Here is a 16295-nt window from a genome sequence, read left to right as displayed (position 1 = left end):
GTGCAAGAAACAGTCCTAATCTGTAAAATTCTTTCCCAGGGAAACAAGCTGTTTTCCACTGTTGCAGGACTGTTCTCATGAAGAGCTGGTAGCATTCTCACTGCTTATGTTGGATCAAGTCAGAATTCAGTCTGAGAGACTTGCTCAGGCTGTACAGGACTGCTGTTTAGCCACCAAAACAGGATCCATCATTCATAATAGTTACTTGGGAAGACAAATGCCATCAAATGTCATCAAATGTGATGTCAACATCACAACATGTGATCAGTCGTTTGAGATCAGCTGTCTTGGTTGCGTCCCCTCCCAGCTTCTTGCCCATCCCCAGTGTGGTCAGCCGTGCTAAAAAGACCCTGGTGCTGCATAATCATTGCTCAGCATTAGCTGGAAACATGGGTGTGCTGTCAGTGCTGTTGTTTCACAAATCTGAAACATCACCATGTGAGCTACTGTGAAGGAAGTTAGCTCTGTCCCTTATGACAGTATGATGAAACAGTGTTGGAGTCGTCTTTTTTGGTGGCTGGAAATTCAGGTCTCAGACTAGTTGGTGTGGCATGTCTTTAGGAAACCCATGCTGCCTTTTATTCAACTTGTATCTTACATCTTTACTTGTTTTGTATTGTGCTTCAAGGATGTCATTATTTCAAGTTGTATTTATAAAATTTTTTTGTTACAGGGATCACCTTACGGGATCTTTTGCTACCTGATTTTTTTTTAAAGAAATTTTTACTATTTTTCACTTAGATGCTACTGTTGCTGTTTTGAAAGATTTATTAAAGACTTGTGTTTGTAATTTAACAGGTGGTTATTTATCACTGATACATATAAAAATATATCAGTGTAATATAATTTTAAGTTTCAAAACTAGATATGGGTGTGACTCTGAAAGGCACTCTGATCTATTCTCGTGGCCTAAAAATAGGCCTTTGCCTTACAGCTTCTGTCAGGGTAGCCCACCTAACTGACCAAAGGAGGCCAGTTCATGTACCCGTTTTGGATTTCAGTAAAACTTTTGAGACTGGCTCTCACAATATTCTTCCTTCTGGACAAAACATCCAGCACACACCTGGATAAATACATTATGGGATGGATGAGCAACTGGCTCACTGATCAGGCACAAAGGTTACAGTGAATGGGTGACACCAGACTGGTGACCTGTCACTGGTGGGGTTCCACAGGGCTCCAGCCTCAGCCCTGTGCTCTTCAGCATCTTCATAAATGACCTGGACACAGGATTCAAAGGTGTATTAAGTAAATTTGCAGATGATACAAGATGAGAGAGCCTCTTGCCTCCCTCGAGGACATGGAGGCCCTGCAGATAGACTTCAACAAATTAGAGGGCTGGGGAAACACCAGGCATATGAAGTTCAAAAAGGGAAAGTGCCAGATTCTGCAGCTGAGGTGGGGCAACTCTGGGTATATGGACAGACTGGGAACAAGAACTGGAGGAAAATGACCAGGGGTCTTGATCAGTGGCAAGTTGAATGTGAGTCAGCAGTGCCCTGGAAGCCAGGATGGCCACCTGTGTCCTGGGGGGCATCAGGCGCAACATTGCCAGCACGTCAAGGGAGGGGATTGTCCTACTCTGCTCTGAGCTGGGGCAGCCTCAGCTCCAGCGCTGGGGGCAGATCTGGGTGACACAGAATAAGAAAGACATTAAGCTGTTGGAGAGAATCCAAAGGTGGGCAACAGAGATGGGGAAGGGCCTTGAGGTGAAGCTGTATGAGGAGTGGCTGAGGTCACTTGGTCTGTTCAGCCTGGAGGGGACCACATTGCAGTCTAAAACTTCTTCATGAGGGGAGGTGGAGGGGTAGACACTGATCTCTTCACTCACAGCTGCTCAAGTCTGTGTCTGTAGTATCAGTCACATTACATTGTTTTGTTTTCTATATACTGAATGTTTTGTTAATTATCAGGGAAGTGAGAATTTTATAAGTGTAAGAGAATTCTAATTTTTAATACACTTTCTGTTAAATTGTATTTAACTGTTCAGAAATCCAGTGTTGCAGTCTGATTAAGAGCTCCACATAACACAGATGGTATGGTGAAGGTGAATGAAGAATTACTTTTCATTGTCTCCTGCTGTAAAAAGAACAATGAGTGTCGAGTGGAATTTGCAAGGACCTAGTTCAAAACACATAAATAGGTACCATGTAATAAACCCTCTCTTTGCCCAGGGTTGTTCTGTACTAAAAAGTGTATAAATTCACAGTGTGGGACAAATTGATTCAGCCATTTAACAGAGGCTGCAAAATGCATCATCTGCAGCATTTGCCTGAATCACAGACAGTAGCTGGAGATAATTTTGAAAAGTTTCAGTTTTTTGTATTTCTTGGAAAGCATTTACTTCTGACCATTTTTAAAAAGAGAACCTCGGGTGTGGTTGTCCTTGCATAGGGCATAGTTCCAACATAAAATTAGAAAAACTCTCTTTATGACTCAGTTGTAATTATACTGCAGCCTTGCTATGAGCAACAGCCATGAAGCTGAGCACTGGTGGAGTCAGCAGTCTTGGATGATCATAATGGTTGCAATTTTACATGCACTTTGAAAATTATTTCTGCATAAGTGATGGAAAAAGTACCTACATATAAAGTTTTGCAGGGAAGGTAAGAGTTATTGATACGTTAAGCATGAGCAGCATTTTGACTGCTAAAGTTTTTCTGGAAGCCACAATTTACATATCATCTACTTGCAAATGTTTAAGAGGAGTGTTCACTTTTATTGTAATAAAAGTCATCAAATCTCTGTTACATACAGCTTTAGCAAAGTACAGGAATTTCACGACTATAAGGCGCACCCTTTTGACTAAAATTTTCCCTCGAACCCGGAAGTACGCCTTATAGTCCGGTGCGCCTTATCTGATGTACAAAGCGGCGAAATTTGCCAAACCGGAAGTGTGAGCTGAGAGCCGTGGGGGGAGCCGGAAGTGCCACAGCAGCCGGCTGGGGGTGGGCCCAGAGGCCCGTGGCACTGCCCCTGCCGGGTGGAGGCGGACCAGGGGGCCCGAGGCACTGCCCCTCTCCGGTCCAGGCAGTCCGGGGGCCCATGGCTGCCGGCTGAATGTGGGCTAGGGGGGCCGCGGCACCCCCTTTCCCGGGTGGAAGCAGTCCCAGGAGCCCACGGCTGCCGGATGAAGGTGGGCTAGGGGCCCTGCGGCACCCCCGCTCCTGGGTCCAGACAGCCCCGGGAGCCCACGGCTGCCGGATGAAGGCGGGCTAGGGGGCCGGCGGCACCCTCGCTCCTGGGTCCAGGCAGTCCCGGGGAGCCATGGCTGCCGCGTGAATGTGGGCTAGGGGGGCCGCAGCACCCCCCTTCCCGGGTGGAAGAAGTCCCAGGAGCCCATGACTGCCACGTGAATGCGGGCTAGGGGCCCCGTGGCACCCCTGCTCCTGGATCCAGGCAGTCCCGGGGGCCCATGGCTGCCGGATGAAGGTGGGCTAGGGGGCCCCGCGGCACCCCCGCTCCTGGGTCCAGGCAGTCCCGGGAGCCCATGGCTGCCATGTGAATGCGGGCTAGGGAGCCCGCGGTACCCCCGCTCCTGGGTCCAGGCAGTCCCGGGAGCCCATGGCTGCCGGGTCCAGGGTGGCCCGGTGGCTTGCGGCACTGCCCCTACCGGGTGGAGGTGGGCCCAGGGGCCAATGGCTGCCAGGTTGAGGCGGGGCCTCGGCCAGCAACCGCACGGGGTGAGCTGGGGGCGGGGCCTCGCTGCAAAAAAAAGTGCGCCTTATAGTCCGGTGCGCCTTATCTGATCTACAAAGTTGCGAATTTTGCCAAATCCGGGGGGGTGCGCCTTATAGTCCGGTGCGCCTTATGGTCGTGAAATTACTGTACTTTTAATATGTTACCTATGTTATGTGGGTAAGCTTTTGTAAAGCTTTTTGATGCTGTTATTTTCAGCAGAAAGGAGAGAGCCTTCCAAAAAAAGAGGTGGAGTGTGAGAATGTGTTACTGTTAGTTGTTGATCAGAGATTATTAGAAAATAATACACCAGTTCTTAAGCTGATTATTTTATGAGGAAGTACCAGCTACAGATTGGTCCTAGCATGGCTTCCATAGCCTAGTGTTTATACTGATTGACCCATAAACACATCTTGAAAGTAAAAGTAACAAATCTATCACTGTCAAGACCTTCAGAATACTCTCTTAAATTTTCCAGTGATGGCAAGACAAATAATACCAGTGGCGCCGGGGAAGCTGGTAAACCTGCAGAGATGCTTACCCAGAGAAGAAAACGTATCTCCACCGTGCCAAATCTTGTCAAACCCAGAGCTGGACCATCATCTGCTCAGCATTCTGCACCAAAACCGCAGAGGCGAGCATCACAGGCTTCTGATGGCAGTGCTTCACTTCAAAAGGATCCCTCCCCATCAGAAAAGAATAATGTTGAAAGTTCTGTAAAGTCTCCTGTGCTTCCTGAGAAGAAAACACCTGTGCCACAAGTGCCACAGTTTTCGCCACTAAAAAAATCTGTGAACAAAGAGCAAACTGTTGGTGTAGCTGCTCCAAAAAATGATGATAGCTTGCAGAAGAATGTGCCCTCTCCTCTCAAGGAGAGACCAACACAGGAAAGATCACGAACAGAGGAGGAAAAGCTACCTGTGAAACCTTCTCCTGAGAAAGTCAAACGAACGTGTTCTGACCGGGAAAGGATCCTCAAAGCTCGGAAATTAAGAGAAATGCTTAAAGAAGAGCTGAAGAAAGAGCGGATGGTAAGGCCTCTGTGTTGAGCAGTGCTTATCTGTGAAGGGCAAGACACCCTGTGATTCACCCTGCATATATTATCTCATTGCTGTCGTGTTTTCTGATGTTCGTCAGCTGCTTTCTGCTAGTAGTCTGTCATACCTCATAACTCTATGTGTTTATTCTGTTTATAAGCAGTAGCAGCACTTTTTTCCCTAATAATACAGATTTTACAAGGAGTTGCCTATCTTTTTATTTTATTAGACCACAAGTCTTTTTGACATGACACCTGGTTTTATAGTCAGCATTCTAATTTTTAAAGTTTCATGGTTTGTAATACAGCAGGGAAGTGTGCTGCAAGAAGCTTGGATTTGGGATGTCTCATATTTTTTCAAGTTGATCATCGTCAAAGTTCTGTAATTTTGAGTAACTTTTAATTTATTTGTGCCAGGTGTTGAATGCTTCTGAAAGGGTAAGTGGCTTAAGGGTATATAATGCCTTCTCTGAGAAAGGGACACTTAAGATAATCTTGTTTTGGTTCTTGGGAGTTGTATATGTGTGCAAACAGCAAAATTCCATGAATGGATACTTTGTAAACAAATGAAAGTAATAATAATTTGTGAAATATTAAATACTTTTAGGGTGAATCTAAGTCTCTTATTTTGTTTTATTGTGTTTTGAATGGAAGAAGTTGAAACACAGGCCTCCAGTAATTGAAGGACGTTCTCCACCAGATCGTTCTAAAATGACCATGAGAGACTTAATATACTATCTGCCAGAAAACAATCCTATGAAGTAAGTATGACTTTTTTTCTCTCTCCTTAGGTTAAATTACTTTTCAACCTCTGTAATACTTAAATATGGAGTATTAGCACAGATACAGTGTTGTTGCAATGGTAACAAAGCTTCTAGACTAACTTCTACTTTTCATGTCTGCTTAATTCTAGTACAGAAGTGAGAATAGAGCTTAGTGTACTTGTTGAAATACACAAACATGAACCTGTCCCTAGGGTTGATTTATCTCCACAGAAATACAGAATAGTAGATTTTTTTTTCCCAACTGCTTGCTGTGAAATTTTTAGTTGTGGCTGTTAGAGGTGTTGTAATTGCCCACTAGACCCAGTGGGCTCAGGAAGCTAAGCATTTCTCCTTTTAGGTGCTGAAGTGCAAAATGTACTGCAAGACCCTTGAGGGTAGCTGCTGCTGCTCCACTGACATGTTTCACCAGTAGCAAGGCTGAGGTGCATGCAGGGAACGCTAATGCAGCAGGCTGCAAGGACTGCCACAGACAGAGCAGAGCAAGGCCTTTTCCCTGCAACTATCAAAAGCAATCAAATGAATAGAAGTACAGTTATCCAAGTCCTGTTCTTTCAGTAGTAGATGAGTTTTCTGGTGGTATCTGTTACCACCTTCTTGTTAATGTTTGTGCGCTTGTCTGTTTTATTTATCATTCCCTTATTTTTTGTTTTACACTGAATAGTCCTTAAGGAGGTGAAAAGCAAGATGCTCCCATTATTCTATATATCCTAACAATGAGTTTCTGCTTGAAATACCGTTTTTGGCCCTGGCTTGTACAAAAAAAACTGCAAAATTTGCTAAACATTGGTGGTTGTGTAGTTCAATCTAGATGTAATACAAAGAATTGAAAAAAAAAAGCTTTGTGTTTCTTTGTCCATTGTCCACTAAAAGCTAGTTTTTTAGAAGAAGGCAGAAATACATCTGTACAAACAATCATCTCTAGCTTTTTATGACATTCTAGGTCTTCATTGATAGAAGAAAAGAGAACAGAAAGAAATTCTGCACTGAGTCACATGAAAGAGTAAGTCTTGATGGTGAAGTATGATCAAAAAGTTTTCTGGTGTAAAAAAACCCTGCGTTTCTGTGATAATACTAACAGTGTAGATACATGTCTTTATTGTTTCAATATTGTAACCTAATTAATAAAAATTGCAATTTGGATAGGTAGGGTGGTTAAAAAACATTTTGCTTTCAACATGAAGTTTTGCATATTTCCATTTTACAGTAGATTGAAAAGCAGGTTTCAAAGTTCACATATTTCTTGATGTGTTGCATTGCTGGGTGGTTCATCAAATTGTTGAATGTCTGACATACTGAGCAGCAATTCAAAACACTTAATACTTTTCCTTGCTGTCTTAAAAATTGTAGACAGGAAGAAAAAAGTACTCCTGATCATGAAGAAGAGGAGGAGGAAGATGAAGAGAATGGGGAAGAGAGTCAGGATGGCCCACTTCTTGTTCCTCGTGTGAAAGTAGCAGAAGATGGTTCAATCATTCTGGATGAAGAAAGGTGACAAATTCTGTGCCTGACTCATGTGGACTGTAGTGCACTGTAGTTCAGTTTGTAAATAAAGGAATACTTTGCACAGGGACAAGTATGAGTGTATTTATGTTTGGGAGTTGAACTGCACTGACTTAGGAAACAGTGCAAGGATGTGGTACAAACAGCAGTAATCTGCATCTCTGTAGTGGTGTACTTAATGAGAAATGTTGTTGGGGAAGGAGGTAGAGAGGAAGATTACATATTTTTTTACTGTGAATGTACACTGAAGATTTGTCAAACTTCAAATGTCTTCTGTTCAGCTGATTTTGCTTCTCACAGTTAGCATGTGTCTGCTTACTGTTATTTTGGTTATGTCTTGGTTTCAAAGACAGGTATTTGCCAAGAAAGGCAGATAATCCCTCCCTGCGATGGAGAGTGAAAACCCCCTCCCTCCAATTTGTTATAATTTGGAAACTAAGGGGCTCTCAGGCAAAGATGTGGGTTTAGGAATAACAGTTCTTACTCATATATCTACAAGACAAACAAAACCAACATCAGCTATGAAAATTAGCTACAAATCAGAACTGTGTAACTCAGTTCCAGTACTCCTTGGCCGCAGACGCCATGTCCCTGCTCTCAGTCGCGGTAGTGGTGGGGCAGGGCAGGTCCCCTGCAGCTGCCGAGGGCAGGAACAATGACAGTGGCGGCCCGGGTGGGAAAGGGATAGAGGAGGGACTCCCCCTGTTCACCGTGTGGATTGTGGCGCTCGGCGGGGTGTTGGGAGGTGGCAGGCTGGATCGGGAAAAAAGCAGTTGGCAGCGGCAAACGGGCAGGGGGTGGTAGGTCTGAGCCCCCGGATGTCTTTCTCCGATGAGCACAGTCGAGCGAGTGTGTCCCCAAGAGCACAATTAGCTCTCCCCCACCTTGCCCCTGGTCTCCTGGTGTCCTCCCTACTCCTCCTTTGTCATTAAGCATCTTCCGAGGGTGTAGCTAACAGGTTTCTTAACATTACACTGGGGAAAATTCCACAGAAAAAGAGGACAACCCAACCCCCACCAGGTTTTCAGTACAATTGCTCCAGCTTTGCATCTTGCCTGTTACTGCTTTATTGTTCTGTCAGTGTTTTCAGTAACTTTGCTTAGAATATGATGTTTAAAAAGCAGATTGTTAAGTTTCTAAGTTCCCCAAAGATATTAACATGAGATTTAGGCCAAGATTTAAGGATAAAGAGTGCCTATTAAAAAAATTTGAAAGTAATGTAGAAGGATATTGAGAGTTTCTTATGGTTTTACAAAACAGATTTCTCTAATGTTAAAAAGTTGGGATTTTTTTAAAGATAATTATGTCTCTCTGTATTATATCTTATAAAAGAGAAGAAGCAAATTTACTCACAGAGGATAAATAGGGTAGTGTTTTCTTGCTGCATTCCTATTAAAGTACATGCTAGTGTAATTACTAAAATTATTACACAGTAGAAGTGCTCACTTGTGGAAAAAAAAAATGAGTAGCTTCTTATAAACATCTACTGTGTGTTTTCTTAGCAAAATTTTGAGGTCAGTCTTCTTGTATGTTTTCTTTCCCAGCTTAACTGTAGAAGTTCTAAGAACAAAAGGTCCATGTGTTGTAGAGGAAAATGATCCCATCTTTGAGCGTGGCTCTACAACTACATATTCTAGCTTCAGGAAAAGTTTTTACACAAAACCATGGTCAAATAAAGGTGAGTGTATTTTTGGTTTCAAATTTTGAGTCTGCAGAACAGTCGTAGTTTTCACCTATGCTTTATACTTGGCAGTTTTCATCCCCAATGGAGTAAATGGATCTACTTTCGTGTCATCTCAACCCTTCACACTTAAAACAGGCAGAGATGTGGTATTTACTGTGAAAACTGGCATTTTTCAAAAATCCAATGCCTTTTAATGTATAGGCTATCCGTGCTTTTTTTCCGCCGTGGATGTTTAGATGCTGAGGAAGTGCTAGTCTACTTCATTAAGAGCATAATTTTGGATTCTGGTTTACAGATATTTGAGTTCTATATGGTACTTAAACTAGGTTCTTCTGGCATGGGCAGGAATAGATTGTGTAAGGTATCTCTGTGTGGACTGATTTCAGTGCAAGTGGACATCTGTGTTCTTATGAGTGGCTGGGTTGGGTTCTTCATTACTCCTGCTGTGAATTGACTATTGTCTCTAGGCTTACAACACTGTGTAAGAATTTTTACAATTGAAAATTACTTGTTAACGCTATAGATGGAAAAGTTAGCTTCAGAATTCACTGTGCTCTCTTTGGAATGCACTCTTTTCCTATTAATAATGGAGACAGTAGATTTACATGATGTTTTTCTGATTTCTGTTTGTGCGTGTGTTCGTAATAAAAATGGACGTGGATAACTTGGAGTTGGTTAGCTTTGATTTAGTAGTTTTAGAAAGCACCCTTACATTCTGGAGTTTTCTAATAGATTAGACAGTACTTTCTGTTGATAGTTCATTCAGCAGATGCCAATAGAGGACCTAGATAAAATAACACTAAAAACAATAATACAACATATACATATACATATATATATACACATACAATATATATTTACCTGGACTTGCAGCCACAGTAGACAACCTCAGAGTTACTGATCTTATCACATTGAGGTTGCAAGGTGTTCTTATTTCTGATAGCAAGAAGGATGTTTTAGTAAATATTCAAGTGTGTGTAATTTTTTCTTTCTTTTCCCTTCTAGAAACAGACATGTTCTTTTTAGCTATCAGTATGGTAGGAACAGACTTCTCTTTGATTGGGCGGCTGTTCCCTCACAGAGCCAGAGCAGAAATTAAGGTAAAAATTAAAGCACTCAATAAAGAAACTGAGCTCTTGGTTTTACTTTTCTTTTTCTTATTTGCATTCTTGTGCTTCCTCTACTAGTGTTGATAATTTTGGTGAAAATCTTCCCCACAGTAGTGCTTGTTTTCTGATACCTCTTTCAAGAGGTTGTAAGTATCTGAAACATTAAAATGCTGGTTGAATTTCAATGAATGTATCTAGTAAATGTAGCATACTTAAACAGAATGTTTTAGTTGAAGAATGCTGATACACCTAAATGGCTTTGGTGAGGGGCTTCTGTGTTATCTCTTTTGTTGTACACAACTGGACGAGTCTTTGATATGTCAAACCTTGCTCAGATTAAAGGTCAGGAAAAGGTGTAAAAAATAAAAGTGTAGCTGGTGATAGCTATGTAACAGATTTTATATCTAAAAATTAATTACAAACTTGTGTTCTGTGGATATGCATGTGAATTTCAACAGCTTTAGTTGGTTTGTTACACTGAAGGCTTAGCTTGAGCTGCCATTTTGTACAACATATTGTTGCATTTCTGGCTTAATATAAACACAACCATGCATTTGCTTTTAGAACAAGTTCAAACGTGAGGAAAAAGCTAATGGATGGAGAATAGACAAAGCTTTCAGTAAGTAAATATTGCCTACCCTATAATGAGTCCCTAAATGGTAGCCATCTATTTTCGTGGTAATTTCTGTGCTTTACCTTGTCTGAATTACTTAGAAGAAAGTTTTTGTTCATAAATGAATCCAGAAGCTGTGGAATCTTAGGTTTTCATAACAAACATAGTTCACAATAACAGTCTTTAGGTTTGTTTTCTATCATTTCTAGATGTCTGCTAAATGAGATTAATACAAACTTTCTCCTGTTTATTCAGTTGAAGATAATTGTTCTTACTAATGGGAATTTTTAGCACAGTTAGTTATTGTAAACTGCTTTGAGACTCCTTGAAGACTTCCTTTGTTAGTTGAATGAGGTACATATGTCCTACAGCAGCATGTTAATACATTATTTAGTATTATGGTACAGTTTGTGTATTTGTCAGTTCTTAAGTTTTCTGAACTACTTAGTTTTATAACTTGTTTTTTAAAACCTTACTACCATAATCCAGTTAACTTCAACTTTATGTCAACTTCAGCCCTTGATGAAGTGATACAGAAAGTACTTTCAAGAATTCTCTGTTTAAATGTATATAACCTTTGCTTTTTAATATTATATCATGTATCACTGATTATTTTACAAAGATGAAACTCAAAGTAATCAACTTTGAAATATCTTCTCTTTCTTTGCTTTAATCTGATAGAAGAAAAACGACCCTTTGATTTTGAATTCTTCGCCCAGCTGCTTGAGAAAGTCCTAGCAGATGAGAGAAAGAGAAAGCAAAAGACCGTTAAAAACCAGAAGCCAAAAGAAAAAAAGTCTCCAAGGCCACAGAAGTCAAAAGGTACTTTAAAAGAGTGCTTGAGATGGCATTACAGAGCAGTGGTCAGTAATGTGTTGCTAGCAGAGGAGAAATCACATAAGGCATTACATTTTCCTTCCGTGTTGTGGACAGGACAAAAAGGTCTTAGCTTCATAGTGTAACTTTTTGAGGTGTAGTTTACTGATTTGCAGGATGGTAATAATAATTAGTAACAGAGCAGAAACATGACAGCACAGTGAAAATAGTGCTGCTCCACTATCTGAAGTGCTGATATTCTAATTTACCAGTTGGTAAGTATCTCCATGAGTTACTAACCAATTCACTCGTAGAATTTTTGGGCCAAAATCGTATTTTTAGCAAACTCTTCTGTGTTGAAAGTTTTCTTGCATTTAAAATCTTCTTTTAAGGGTTCTGTTTCTCCTTTAATAGTAGTTTAACTTCCTGTGTCTCAGGAGTATGCTTCTTTTTAGAGAATTGTGTAAAAGTTGTTTTATCTTTCTGGTCTGTTCAAAATAAAGATTGCGTTTAATTACTGTTGATCTTCACTGTGTCTTACTACCTCAGTACCTGGGAAAGGATAATTGACAGATGTGCTTTAATTAACAACAGTTATATTGATGCCATTTCATATATTTCTTGCTAATTCTTGTTTGTTCCACAAGGACCCATCCTTTTTTAAGTGGTATTGTGAAAGAGACAAGTGAACATCTTTTAAAGGGGATGCTAGCTAGAAGAAACATCTCTTAAAATTGAAGTAGTTGCTGCTTCTCTGTAGCCTTGGTTTTGTATTTGATTAAGTAAAATATTCCCTCTATTAGGACTTAAAACCATGTAGAGAAATCTTGATTTTACACTTTTAGTGGTAGACTAAAGATTATGTCATGTAAAGTAATGTGAGTATGCTTTTATACTTCTTTTGCATTTTGGACTTCTTAATTACAGGGAAACAAGTTCATTTAAGGGGAATAAAAAGGAAAGGAACGGTTCTTGGTGGCTAAATACAGGATCAAGACAAAATATCCTTAAAATAGGGGGGAGGAAAATTTTAGAAAGTCATCAAACCCAGAAAATAACTTGTTAATTATTAGCTTGGTAATATTTCTTATGTAAGCTAGAATGATCAACTCACCTCAACATTTCTTGATGAAAAATTACTTTTACGTGGCTTACATTCTGTAACCATCATCACCTATTTCTGCAGACATGCAAAAACTTTTTATAGGAGTAACAATGTCTGTTTTCCCTGAATGCAAATGTAACTGTATTAAGTGCAAAAAAGCACAGGCACCATAGCATTTACTAAATAAGCTTTACATCCCATAGTGACTTTCCCCTGGTGAGGTGTTGTCCCATGTACAGAATGTGTTTTGTATTAAGTCCTGAAGAGACTCTGTGCTGGAGCTTTTCTGGCAAGTCAATGATGTTCCCCAGTCCTGCTCATACACCTGGGAGTACATTGGCAGTGATACATGAATACACAAATGTTTTTAGTAGAGGTGCCTTGGCTGTTTGTGGCTCCTGCTATTCCACCAGTCCATTTACCAAGAACCATATTGTCTCAATAGCAAAAGCTGCCAGCGCAGAAGCTGCTAATGATCAAGATGAACTTCAGGAAGCTGGAATTTCTGATGCAGAAACAGAAGCAGATGGTGTGACAGCTGAGAAAGAAAATGAGGAATCTTTGGGCATTTCTGAACAGGCAGAAGAACAGGTTGCATCAGAGCCAGCATTAGCAAAAAAGAAGAGAAAGAGGAAGAGAAAAGATGATCTTGAACAGGAAGTGGAAAATATTCCAGAAGAAATGCCTGTTTCTTCAAAAACTGCTGAAGAAGGGAAGTCCTCTAATAAAAGTAAGAGACAAAAATGCTCACTTTAAAATGTTCAAATAAAATTTTATATTAAGTCATTGCAAACTTAAAAGTCAGAATTTGGTCTTTGATTTCTATTGCTGATCTGCCTTGTAGGAGGTTGTAGAACAAGGCCTTTTAAAATCAGCTTTCATTCTAAATCTAAACATGCTTTGTTTTAGATGAGAACAGTTCTCTTAATACTTAGATTTTTTCAAATGGAACTTTTAGTCTTATATTAATTCTTCTCCACTGTATCTGGGATTTGGTTACTAGAATTCTAACATGTTTCCCAGAATGTCCAAACTGATTTAATTATTTTTAATTATCAGGGAAAAAAGTGATACATGCAAGCAGTGATGGTCTTACTACTTGTGGAGAAGAAGTGGATTGTGCTATTGAAGGAAAACAAAATGTGACTGCTGTAACAGAGGAAGAGAGATCAGAGTCCTGTTCACCAGTGAATAACCAACTGGAAAGAGAGGGTGGTGTCAGTTTATGCAGGTAATGTTTATAATGGAAAGCTTAGGCAGAACAAAAAACTAAAGTTTTAATATTGATTTTATTTTTTCGTGATTACCACCATTTAACTGCCACAGATTGTGCATGTTTCTAAGAACTGTTCTGGGATTTAGTGAGCTGTTTATATTTTACATACTCAAAATATTCTCTGCCCTAATGAGCTCCTCTTGCAAAATTAATGTACATAATCACTAAAGTCACTTCCAAAAGTTACTTTATTTTTTTAAGGGTGTTTAAGAAGACCATTGTTTATCCTAACTTCTAATATTTCTCTTGAAGTGCTCCTTGATAGTGTTGGTAAATTGAGTTACTATATGCTAGGGATTCTTATCTGTAATAAAATTATTCTTGTGAAAAAGGAATGCTTAGATTTTATTTATGCAGAATCTGGGTGAAAGGCAAGCTTTTGGATTCAGTTTTGAGTATACTTTTACTAAAAAGAAAGTGTACACTTGTTTATTGAACTTGTTGTAAGTGAAAGCGGTAAATCTAAGAAATCATTGTGATACTGCTTCGGAATTTTGTGTGTTAATTTGTTGTATTTAGCTGTTTTGTAATTGTTTATTTTATACAGATTCCCAGAAACTTCCAATTTCCTTAAAAGTTCATTAGAAATAAATGAAGGGACAGTTATTTGCCTTTCTCAACCTTGATTGTTACAAAAGATCAGAGAAAAAAACATTGGCATACAATTGTTCACGTTGAAGTTTCTTTTCATAAAAGTAATCAGTGTAGAATCATCAGATGAGATTTTAACATCATCCTATAATTGCAGTGCAAAAGTACAAAAGTTGTTTTAAAGCTCACAGTCTGCAAATATTACTAAAACTTTGTGAGATTCTCTGGAGCATGGGTAGTTATTTAGTGTCAAAATTGCATTGTTTTTCAGTGCAACTTCCTCTGTCTGTAAGCAAAAATAGCTTTTTTTCTACAAGTACACTAATGTTCCTGTATGCTTTTATTTATTTCAGCCATGAAGATAGCAATGATATTATGATAGAACCTGCTAAATTGAGAACCAGAGATAGTAGAGATAATACATCACAGGAAAGCCAGATTCCAGAGTTACCAGTTTCAAATATTAGAACGAAGGAAACACAAGCTGTAGAAACTACAGAATCAAAGGTAGTATTATTTTTTTATGTAGTTCTTCTCAGGATCTTGTTATTGATCATTAAAGTGGATTGTAAATCAAAGCCATTTTTTGGTTGTTTTTATGATGTTTTCATCACCTGGTGGAAAACTATCAACAGGCCTAAGAACATTACCAAAACTGAAATTCTGTCAATTCTGAGCTTAATAGTCTGTCTGTTAACCTAAATGTATTCAGAGAGTATACTGTGCATGCCTGACTTACCTCATAGAAAATTTAAATAATTGTTAAATATTGTTAAAAATTGTTAAATAGACAATTTAAACAGCTGAACAGTTTAATTATTAAAAAGTGTCGGACTGCAATATGAGTAGCTAGGCCTTGAAGCAGGATTTTGCTGGCATATGCTTACTGGCGTGGTGTTGAAAACTCATTTGAGTGGAACACGCATTGGGTTGTTTGTGCTGATCCATGAGTGATCTAGATACTGGAGCAGGGCATAACCTCGGCAAGTTTACAGATAGGCAGATCTAGAAGGAATTGCTAAAACACCCAAAGGTTATACAGGCCTCCAGAGGGACCTGCAGAGGCTGGAGAAATGGGCTGACAGGAACCTCAGGAAGTTCAGCAAGGGAACATGCCAAGACCTGCACCATGGGAGGAACAACCCAAGGCACCAATGAGTGCTGCAAGCCACCCAGATGGAAAGCAGCTTTGCAGAAAAGAACCCAGCTGTCCTGGTGGCCTCCAAGTTGAGCATGAACCACGAAGGTGTTGTGGCTGCACTAACAGCTAACAGTGACCTGGGCTGCAGCAGGAGAAGCGTTGCCAGCAGGCCAAGGGAGGTAATCCTTACCCCTTGTTCAGCACTGATGAAGCCACACCTGGAGGCCTGACCAGTTCTGGGTTCCCTGGTAGGAGACACCTGGGCACACTGGAGACAGCCCCTTAAAGGGCCACACAGATGGTAAAGGGCTGGAAGCACGTCTCCTAGGACAAAAAGCTGAAGGTGCAGGAACTATTCAACCTATTCAAGCTGGAGAGAAGGCTCAGGGGGATCTCCTCAACAGTTCCACAAAAACCCAAGGGAAGGGTGTAAACACGACAAAGCCAGGCCCTTTCCAGGGGTGCCCAGTGACAGGACAAGAGACAATGGGCAAACAGTGCAAGACAGGTTCCTTCTGAGCACCAGGAAATCCTGTTTCACTGTGAGGATTACTTAGCACTGGCACAGGCTGCCCAGAGAGACTGTGGAGTCTCCATCCTTGGCAAGATTTTTTGTGTGGCCTGGTTTTGGTAGCAAAGGGCTAGAGGGGTGGCCTCTGTGAGAAGCTGCTGGAGGCTTCTTCAATGCCCAGCAGAGCCAATTCCTGATGGCTCTAAAGATGGATGTGCTGCTGGCCAAGGCTGGGCTGATTGAAAATCATGCTAATGCCTCTATGATAGATTTAAGAAGAATTCAAAGCAAAAAGGACTTGTGCAGTTGTAATTGCAACCAGAGAAGAACAGAGTGAGAACATGTGAGAAGAACAACTCTGCATGCACCAAGTTCAGTGGAAAAGAAGGGGCAGGAGGTGCTCCAGGCACCGGAGCTGAGATTCTCCTGCAGCCCGTGGTACAGACAGAC

The 16295-nt window shown here is 40.5% G+C and overlaps 1 protein-coding gene across 2 annotated transcripts in view; it reads left to right on the top strand.

Moving 5' to 3' along the window:
* Positions 1-16295, top strand: part of LOC117010374 (transcription factor TFIIIB component B'' homolog) — a 54965-nt gene that overhangs the window by 1464 nt on the left and 37206 nt on the right. For both annotated transcript variants that reach the window (XM_033084792.1, XM_033084791.1), the window contains exons 2-12: positions 4157-4709; positions 5369-5475; positions 6440-6499; positions 6847-6987; positions 8544-8677; positions 9689-9783; positions 10357-10411; positions 11087-11227; positions 12772-13056; positions 13386-13557; positions 14547-14700. In XM_033084792.1, the coding sequence (XP_032940683.1) occupies positions 4157-4709; positions 5369-5475; positions 6440-6499; positions 6847-6987; positions 8544-8677; positions 9689-9783; positions 10357-10411; positions 11087-11227; positions 12772-13056; positions 13386-13557; positions 14547-14700 (1897 nt within the window). The remainder of the gene's footprint in view (positions 1-4156; positions 4710-5368; positions 5476-6439; positions 6500-6846; positions 6988-8543; positions 8678-9688; positions 9784-10356; positions 10412-11086; positions 11228-12771; positions 13057-13385; positions 13558-14546; positions 14701-16295) is intronic.

This window comes from Catharus ustulatus, chromosome Z (assembly GCF_009819885.2).
Source record: "Catharus ustulatus isolate bCatUst1 chromosome Z, bCatUst1.pri.v2, whole genome shotgun sequence".
Classification (NCBI taxonomy): domain Eukaryota; kingdom Metazoa; phylum Chordata; class Aves; order Passeriformes; family Turdidae; genus Catharus; species Catharus ustulatus.
The sequence above is the reverse complement of the archived record's forward strand: the minus strand, read 5'-3'. Positions and strand labels throughout refer to the sequence as shown.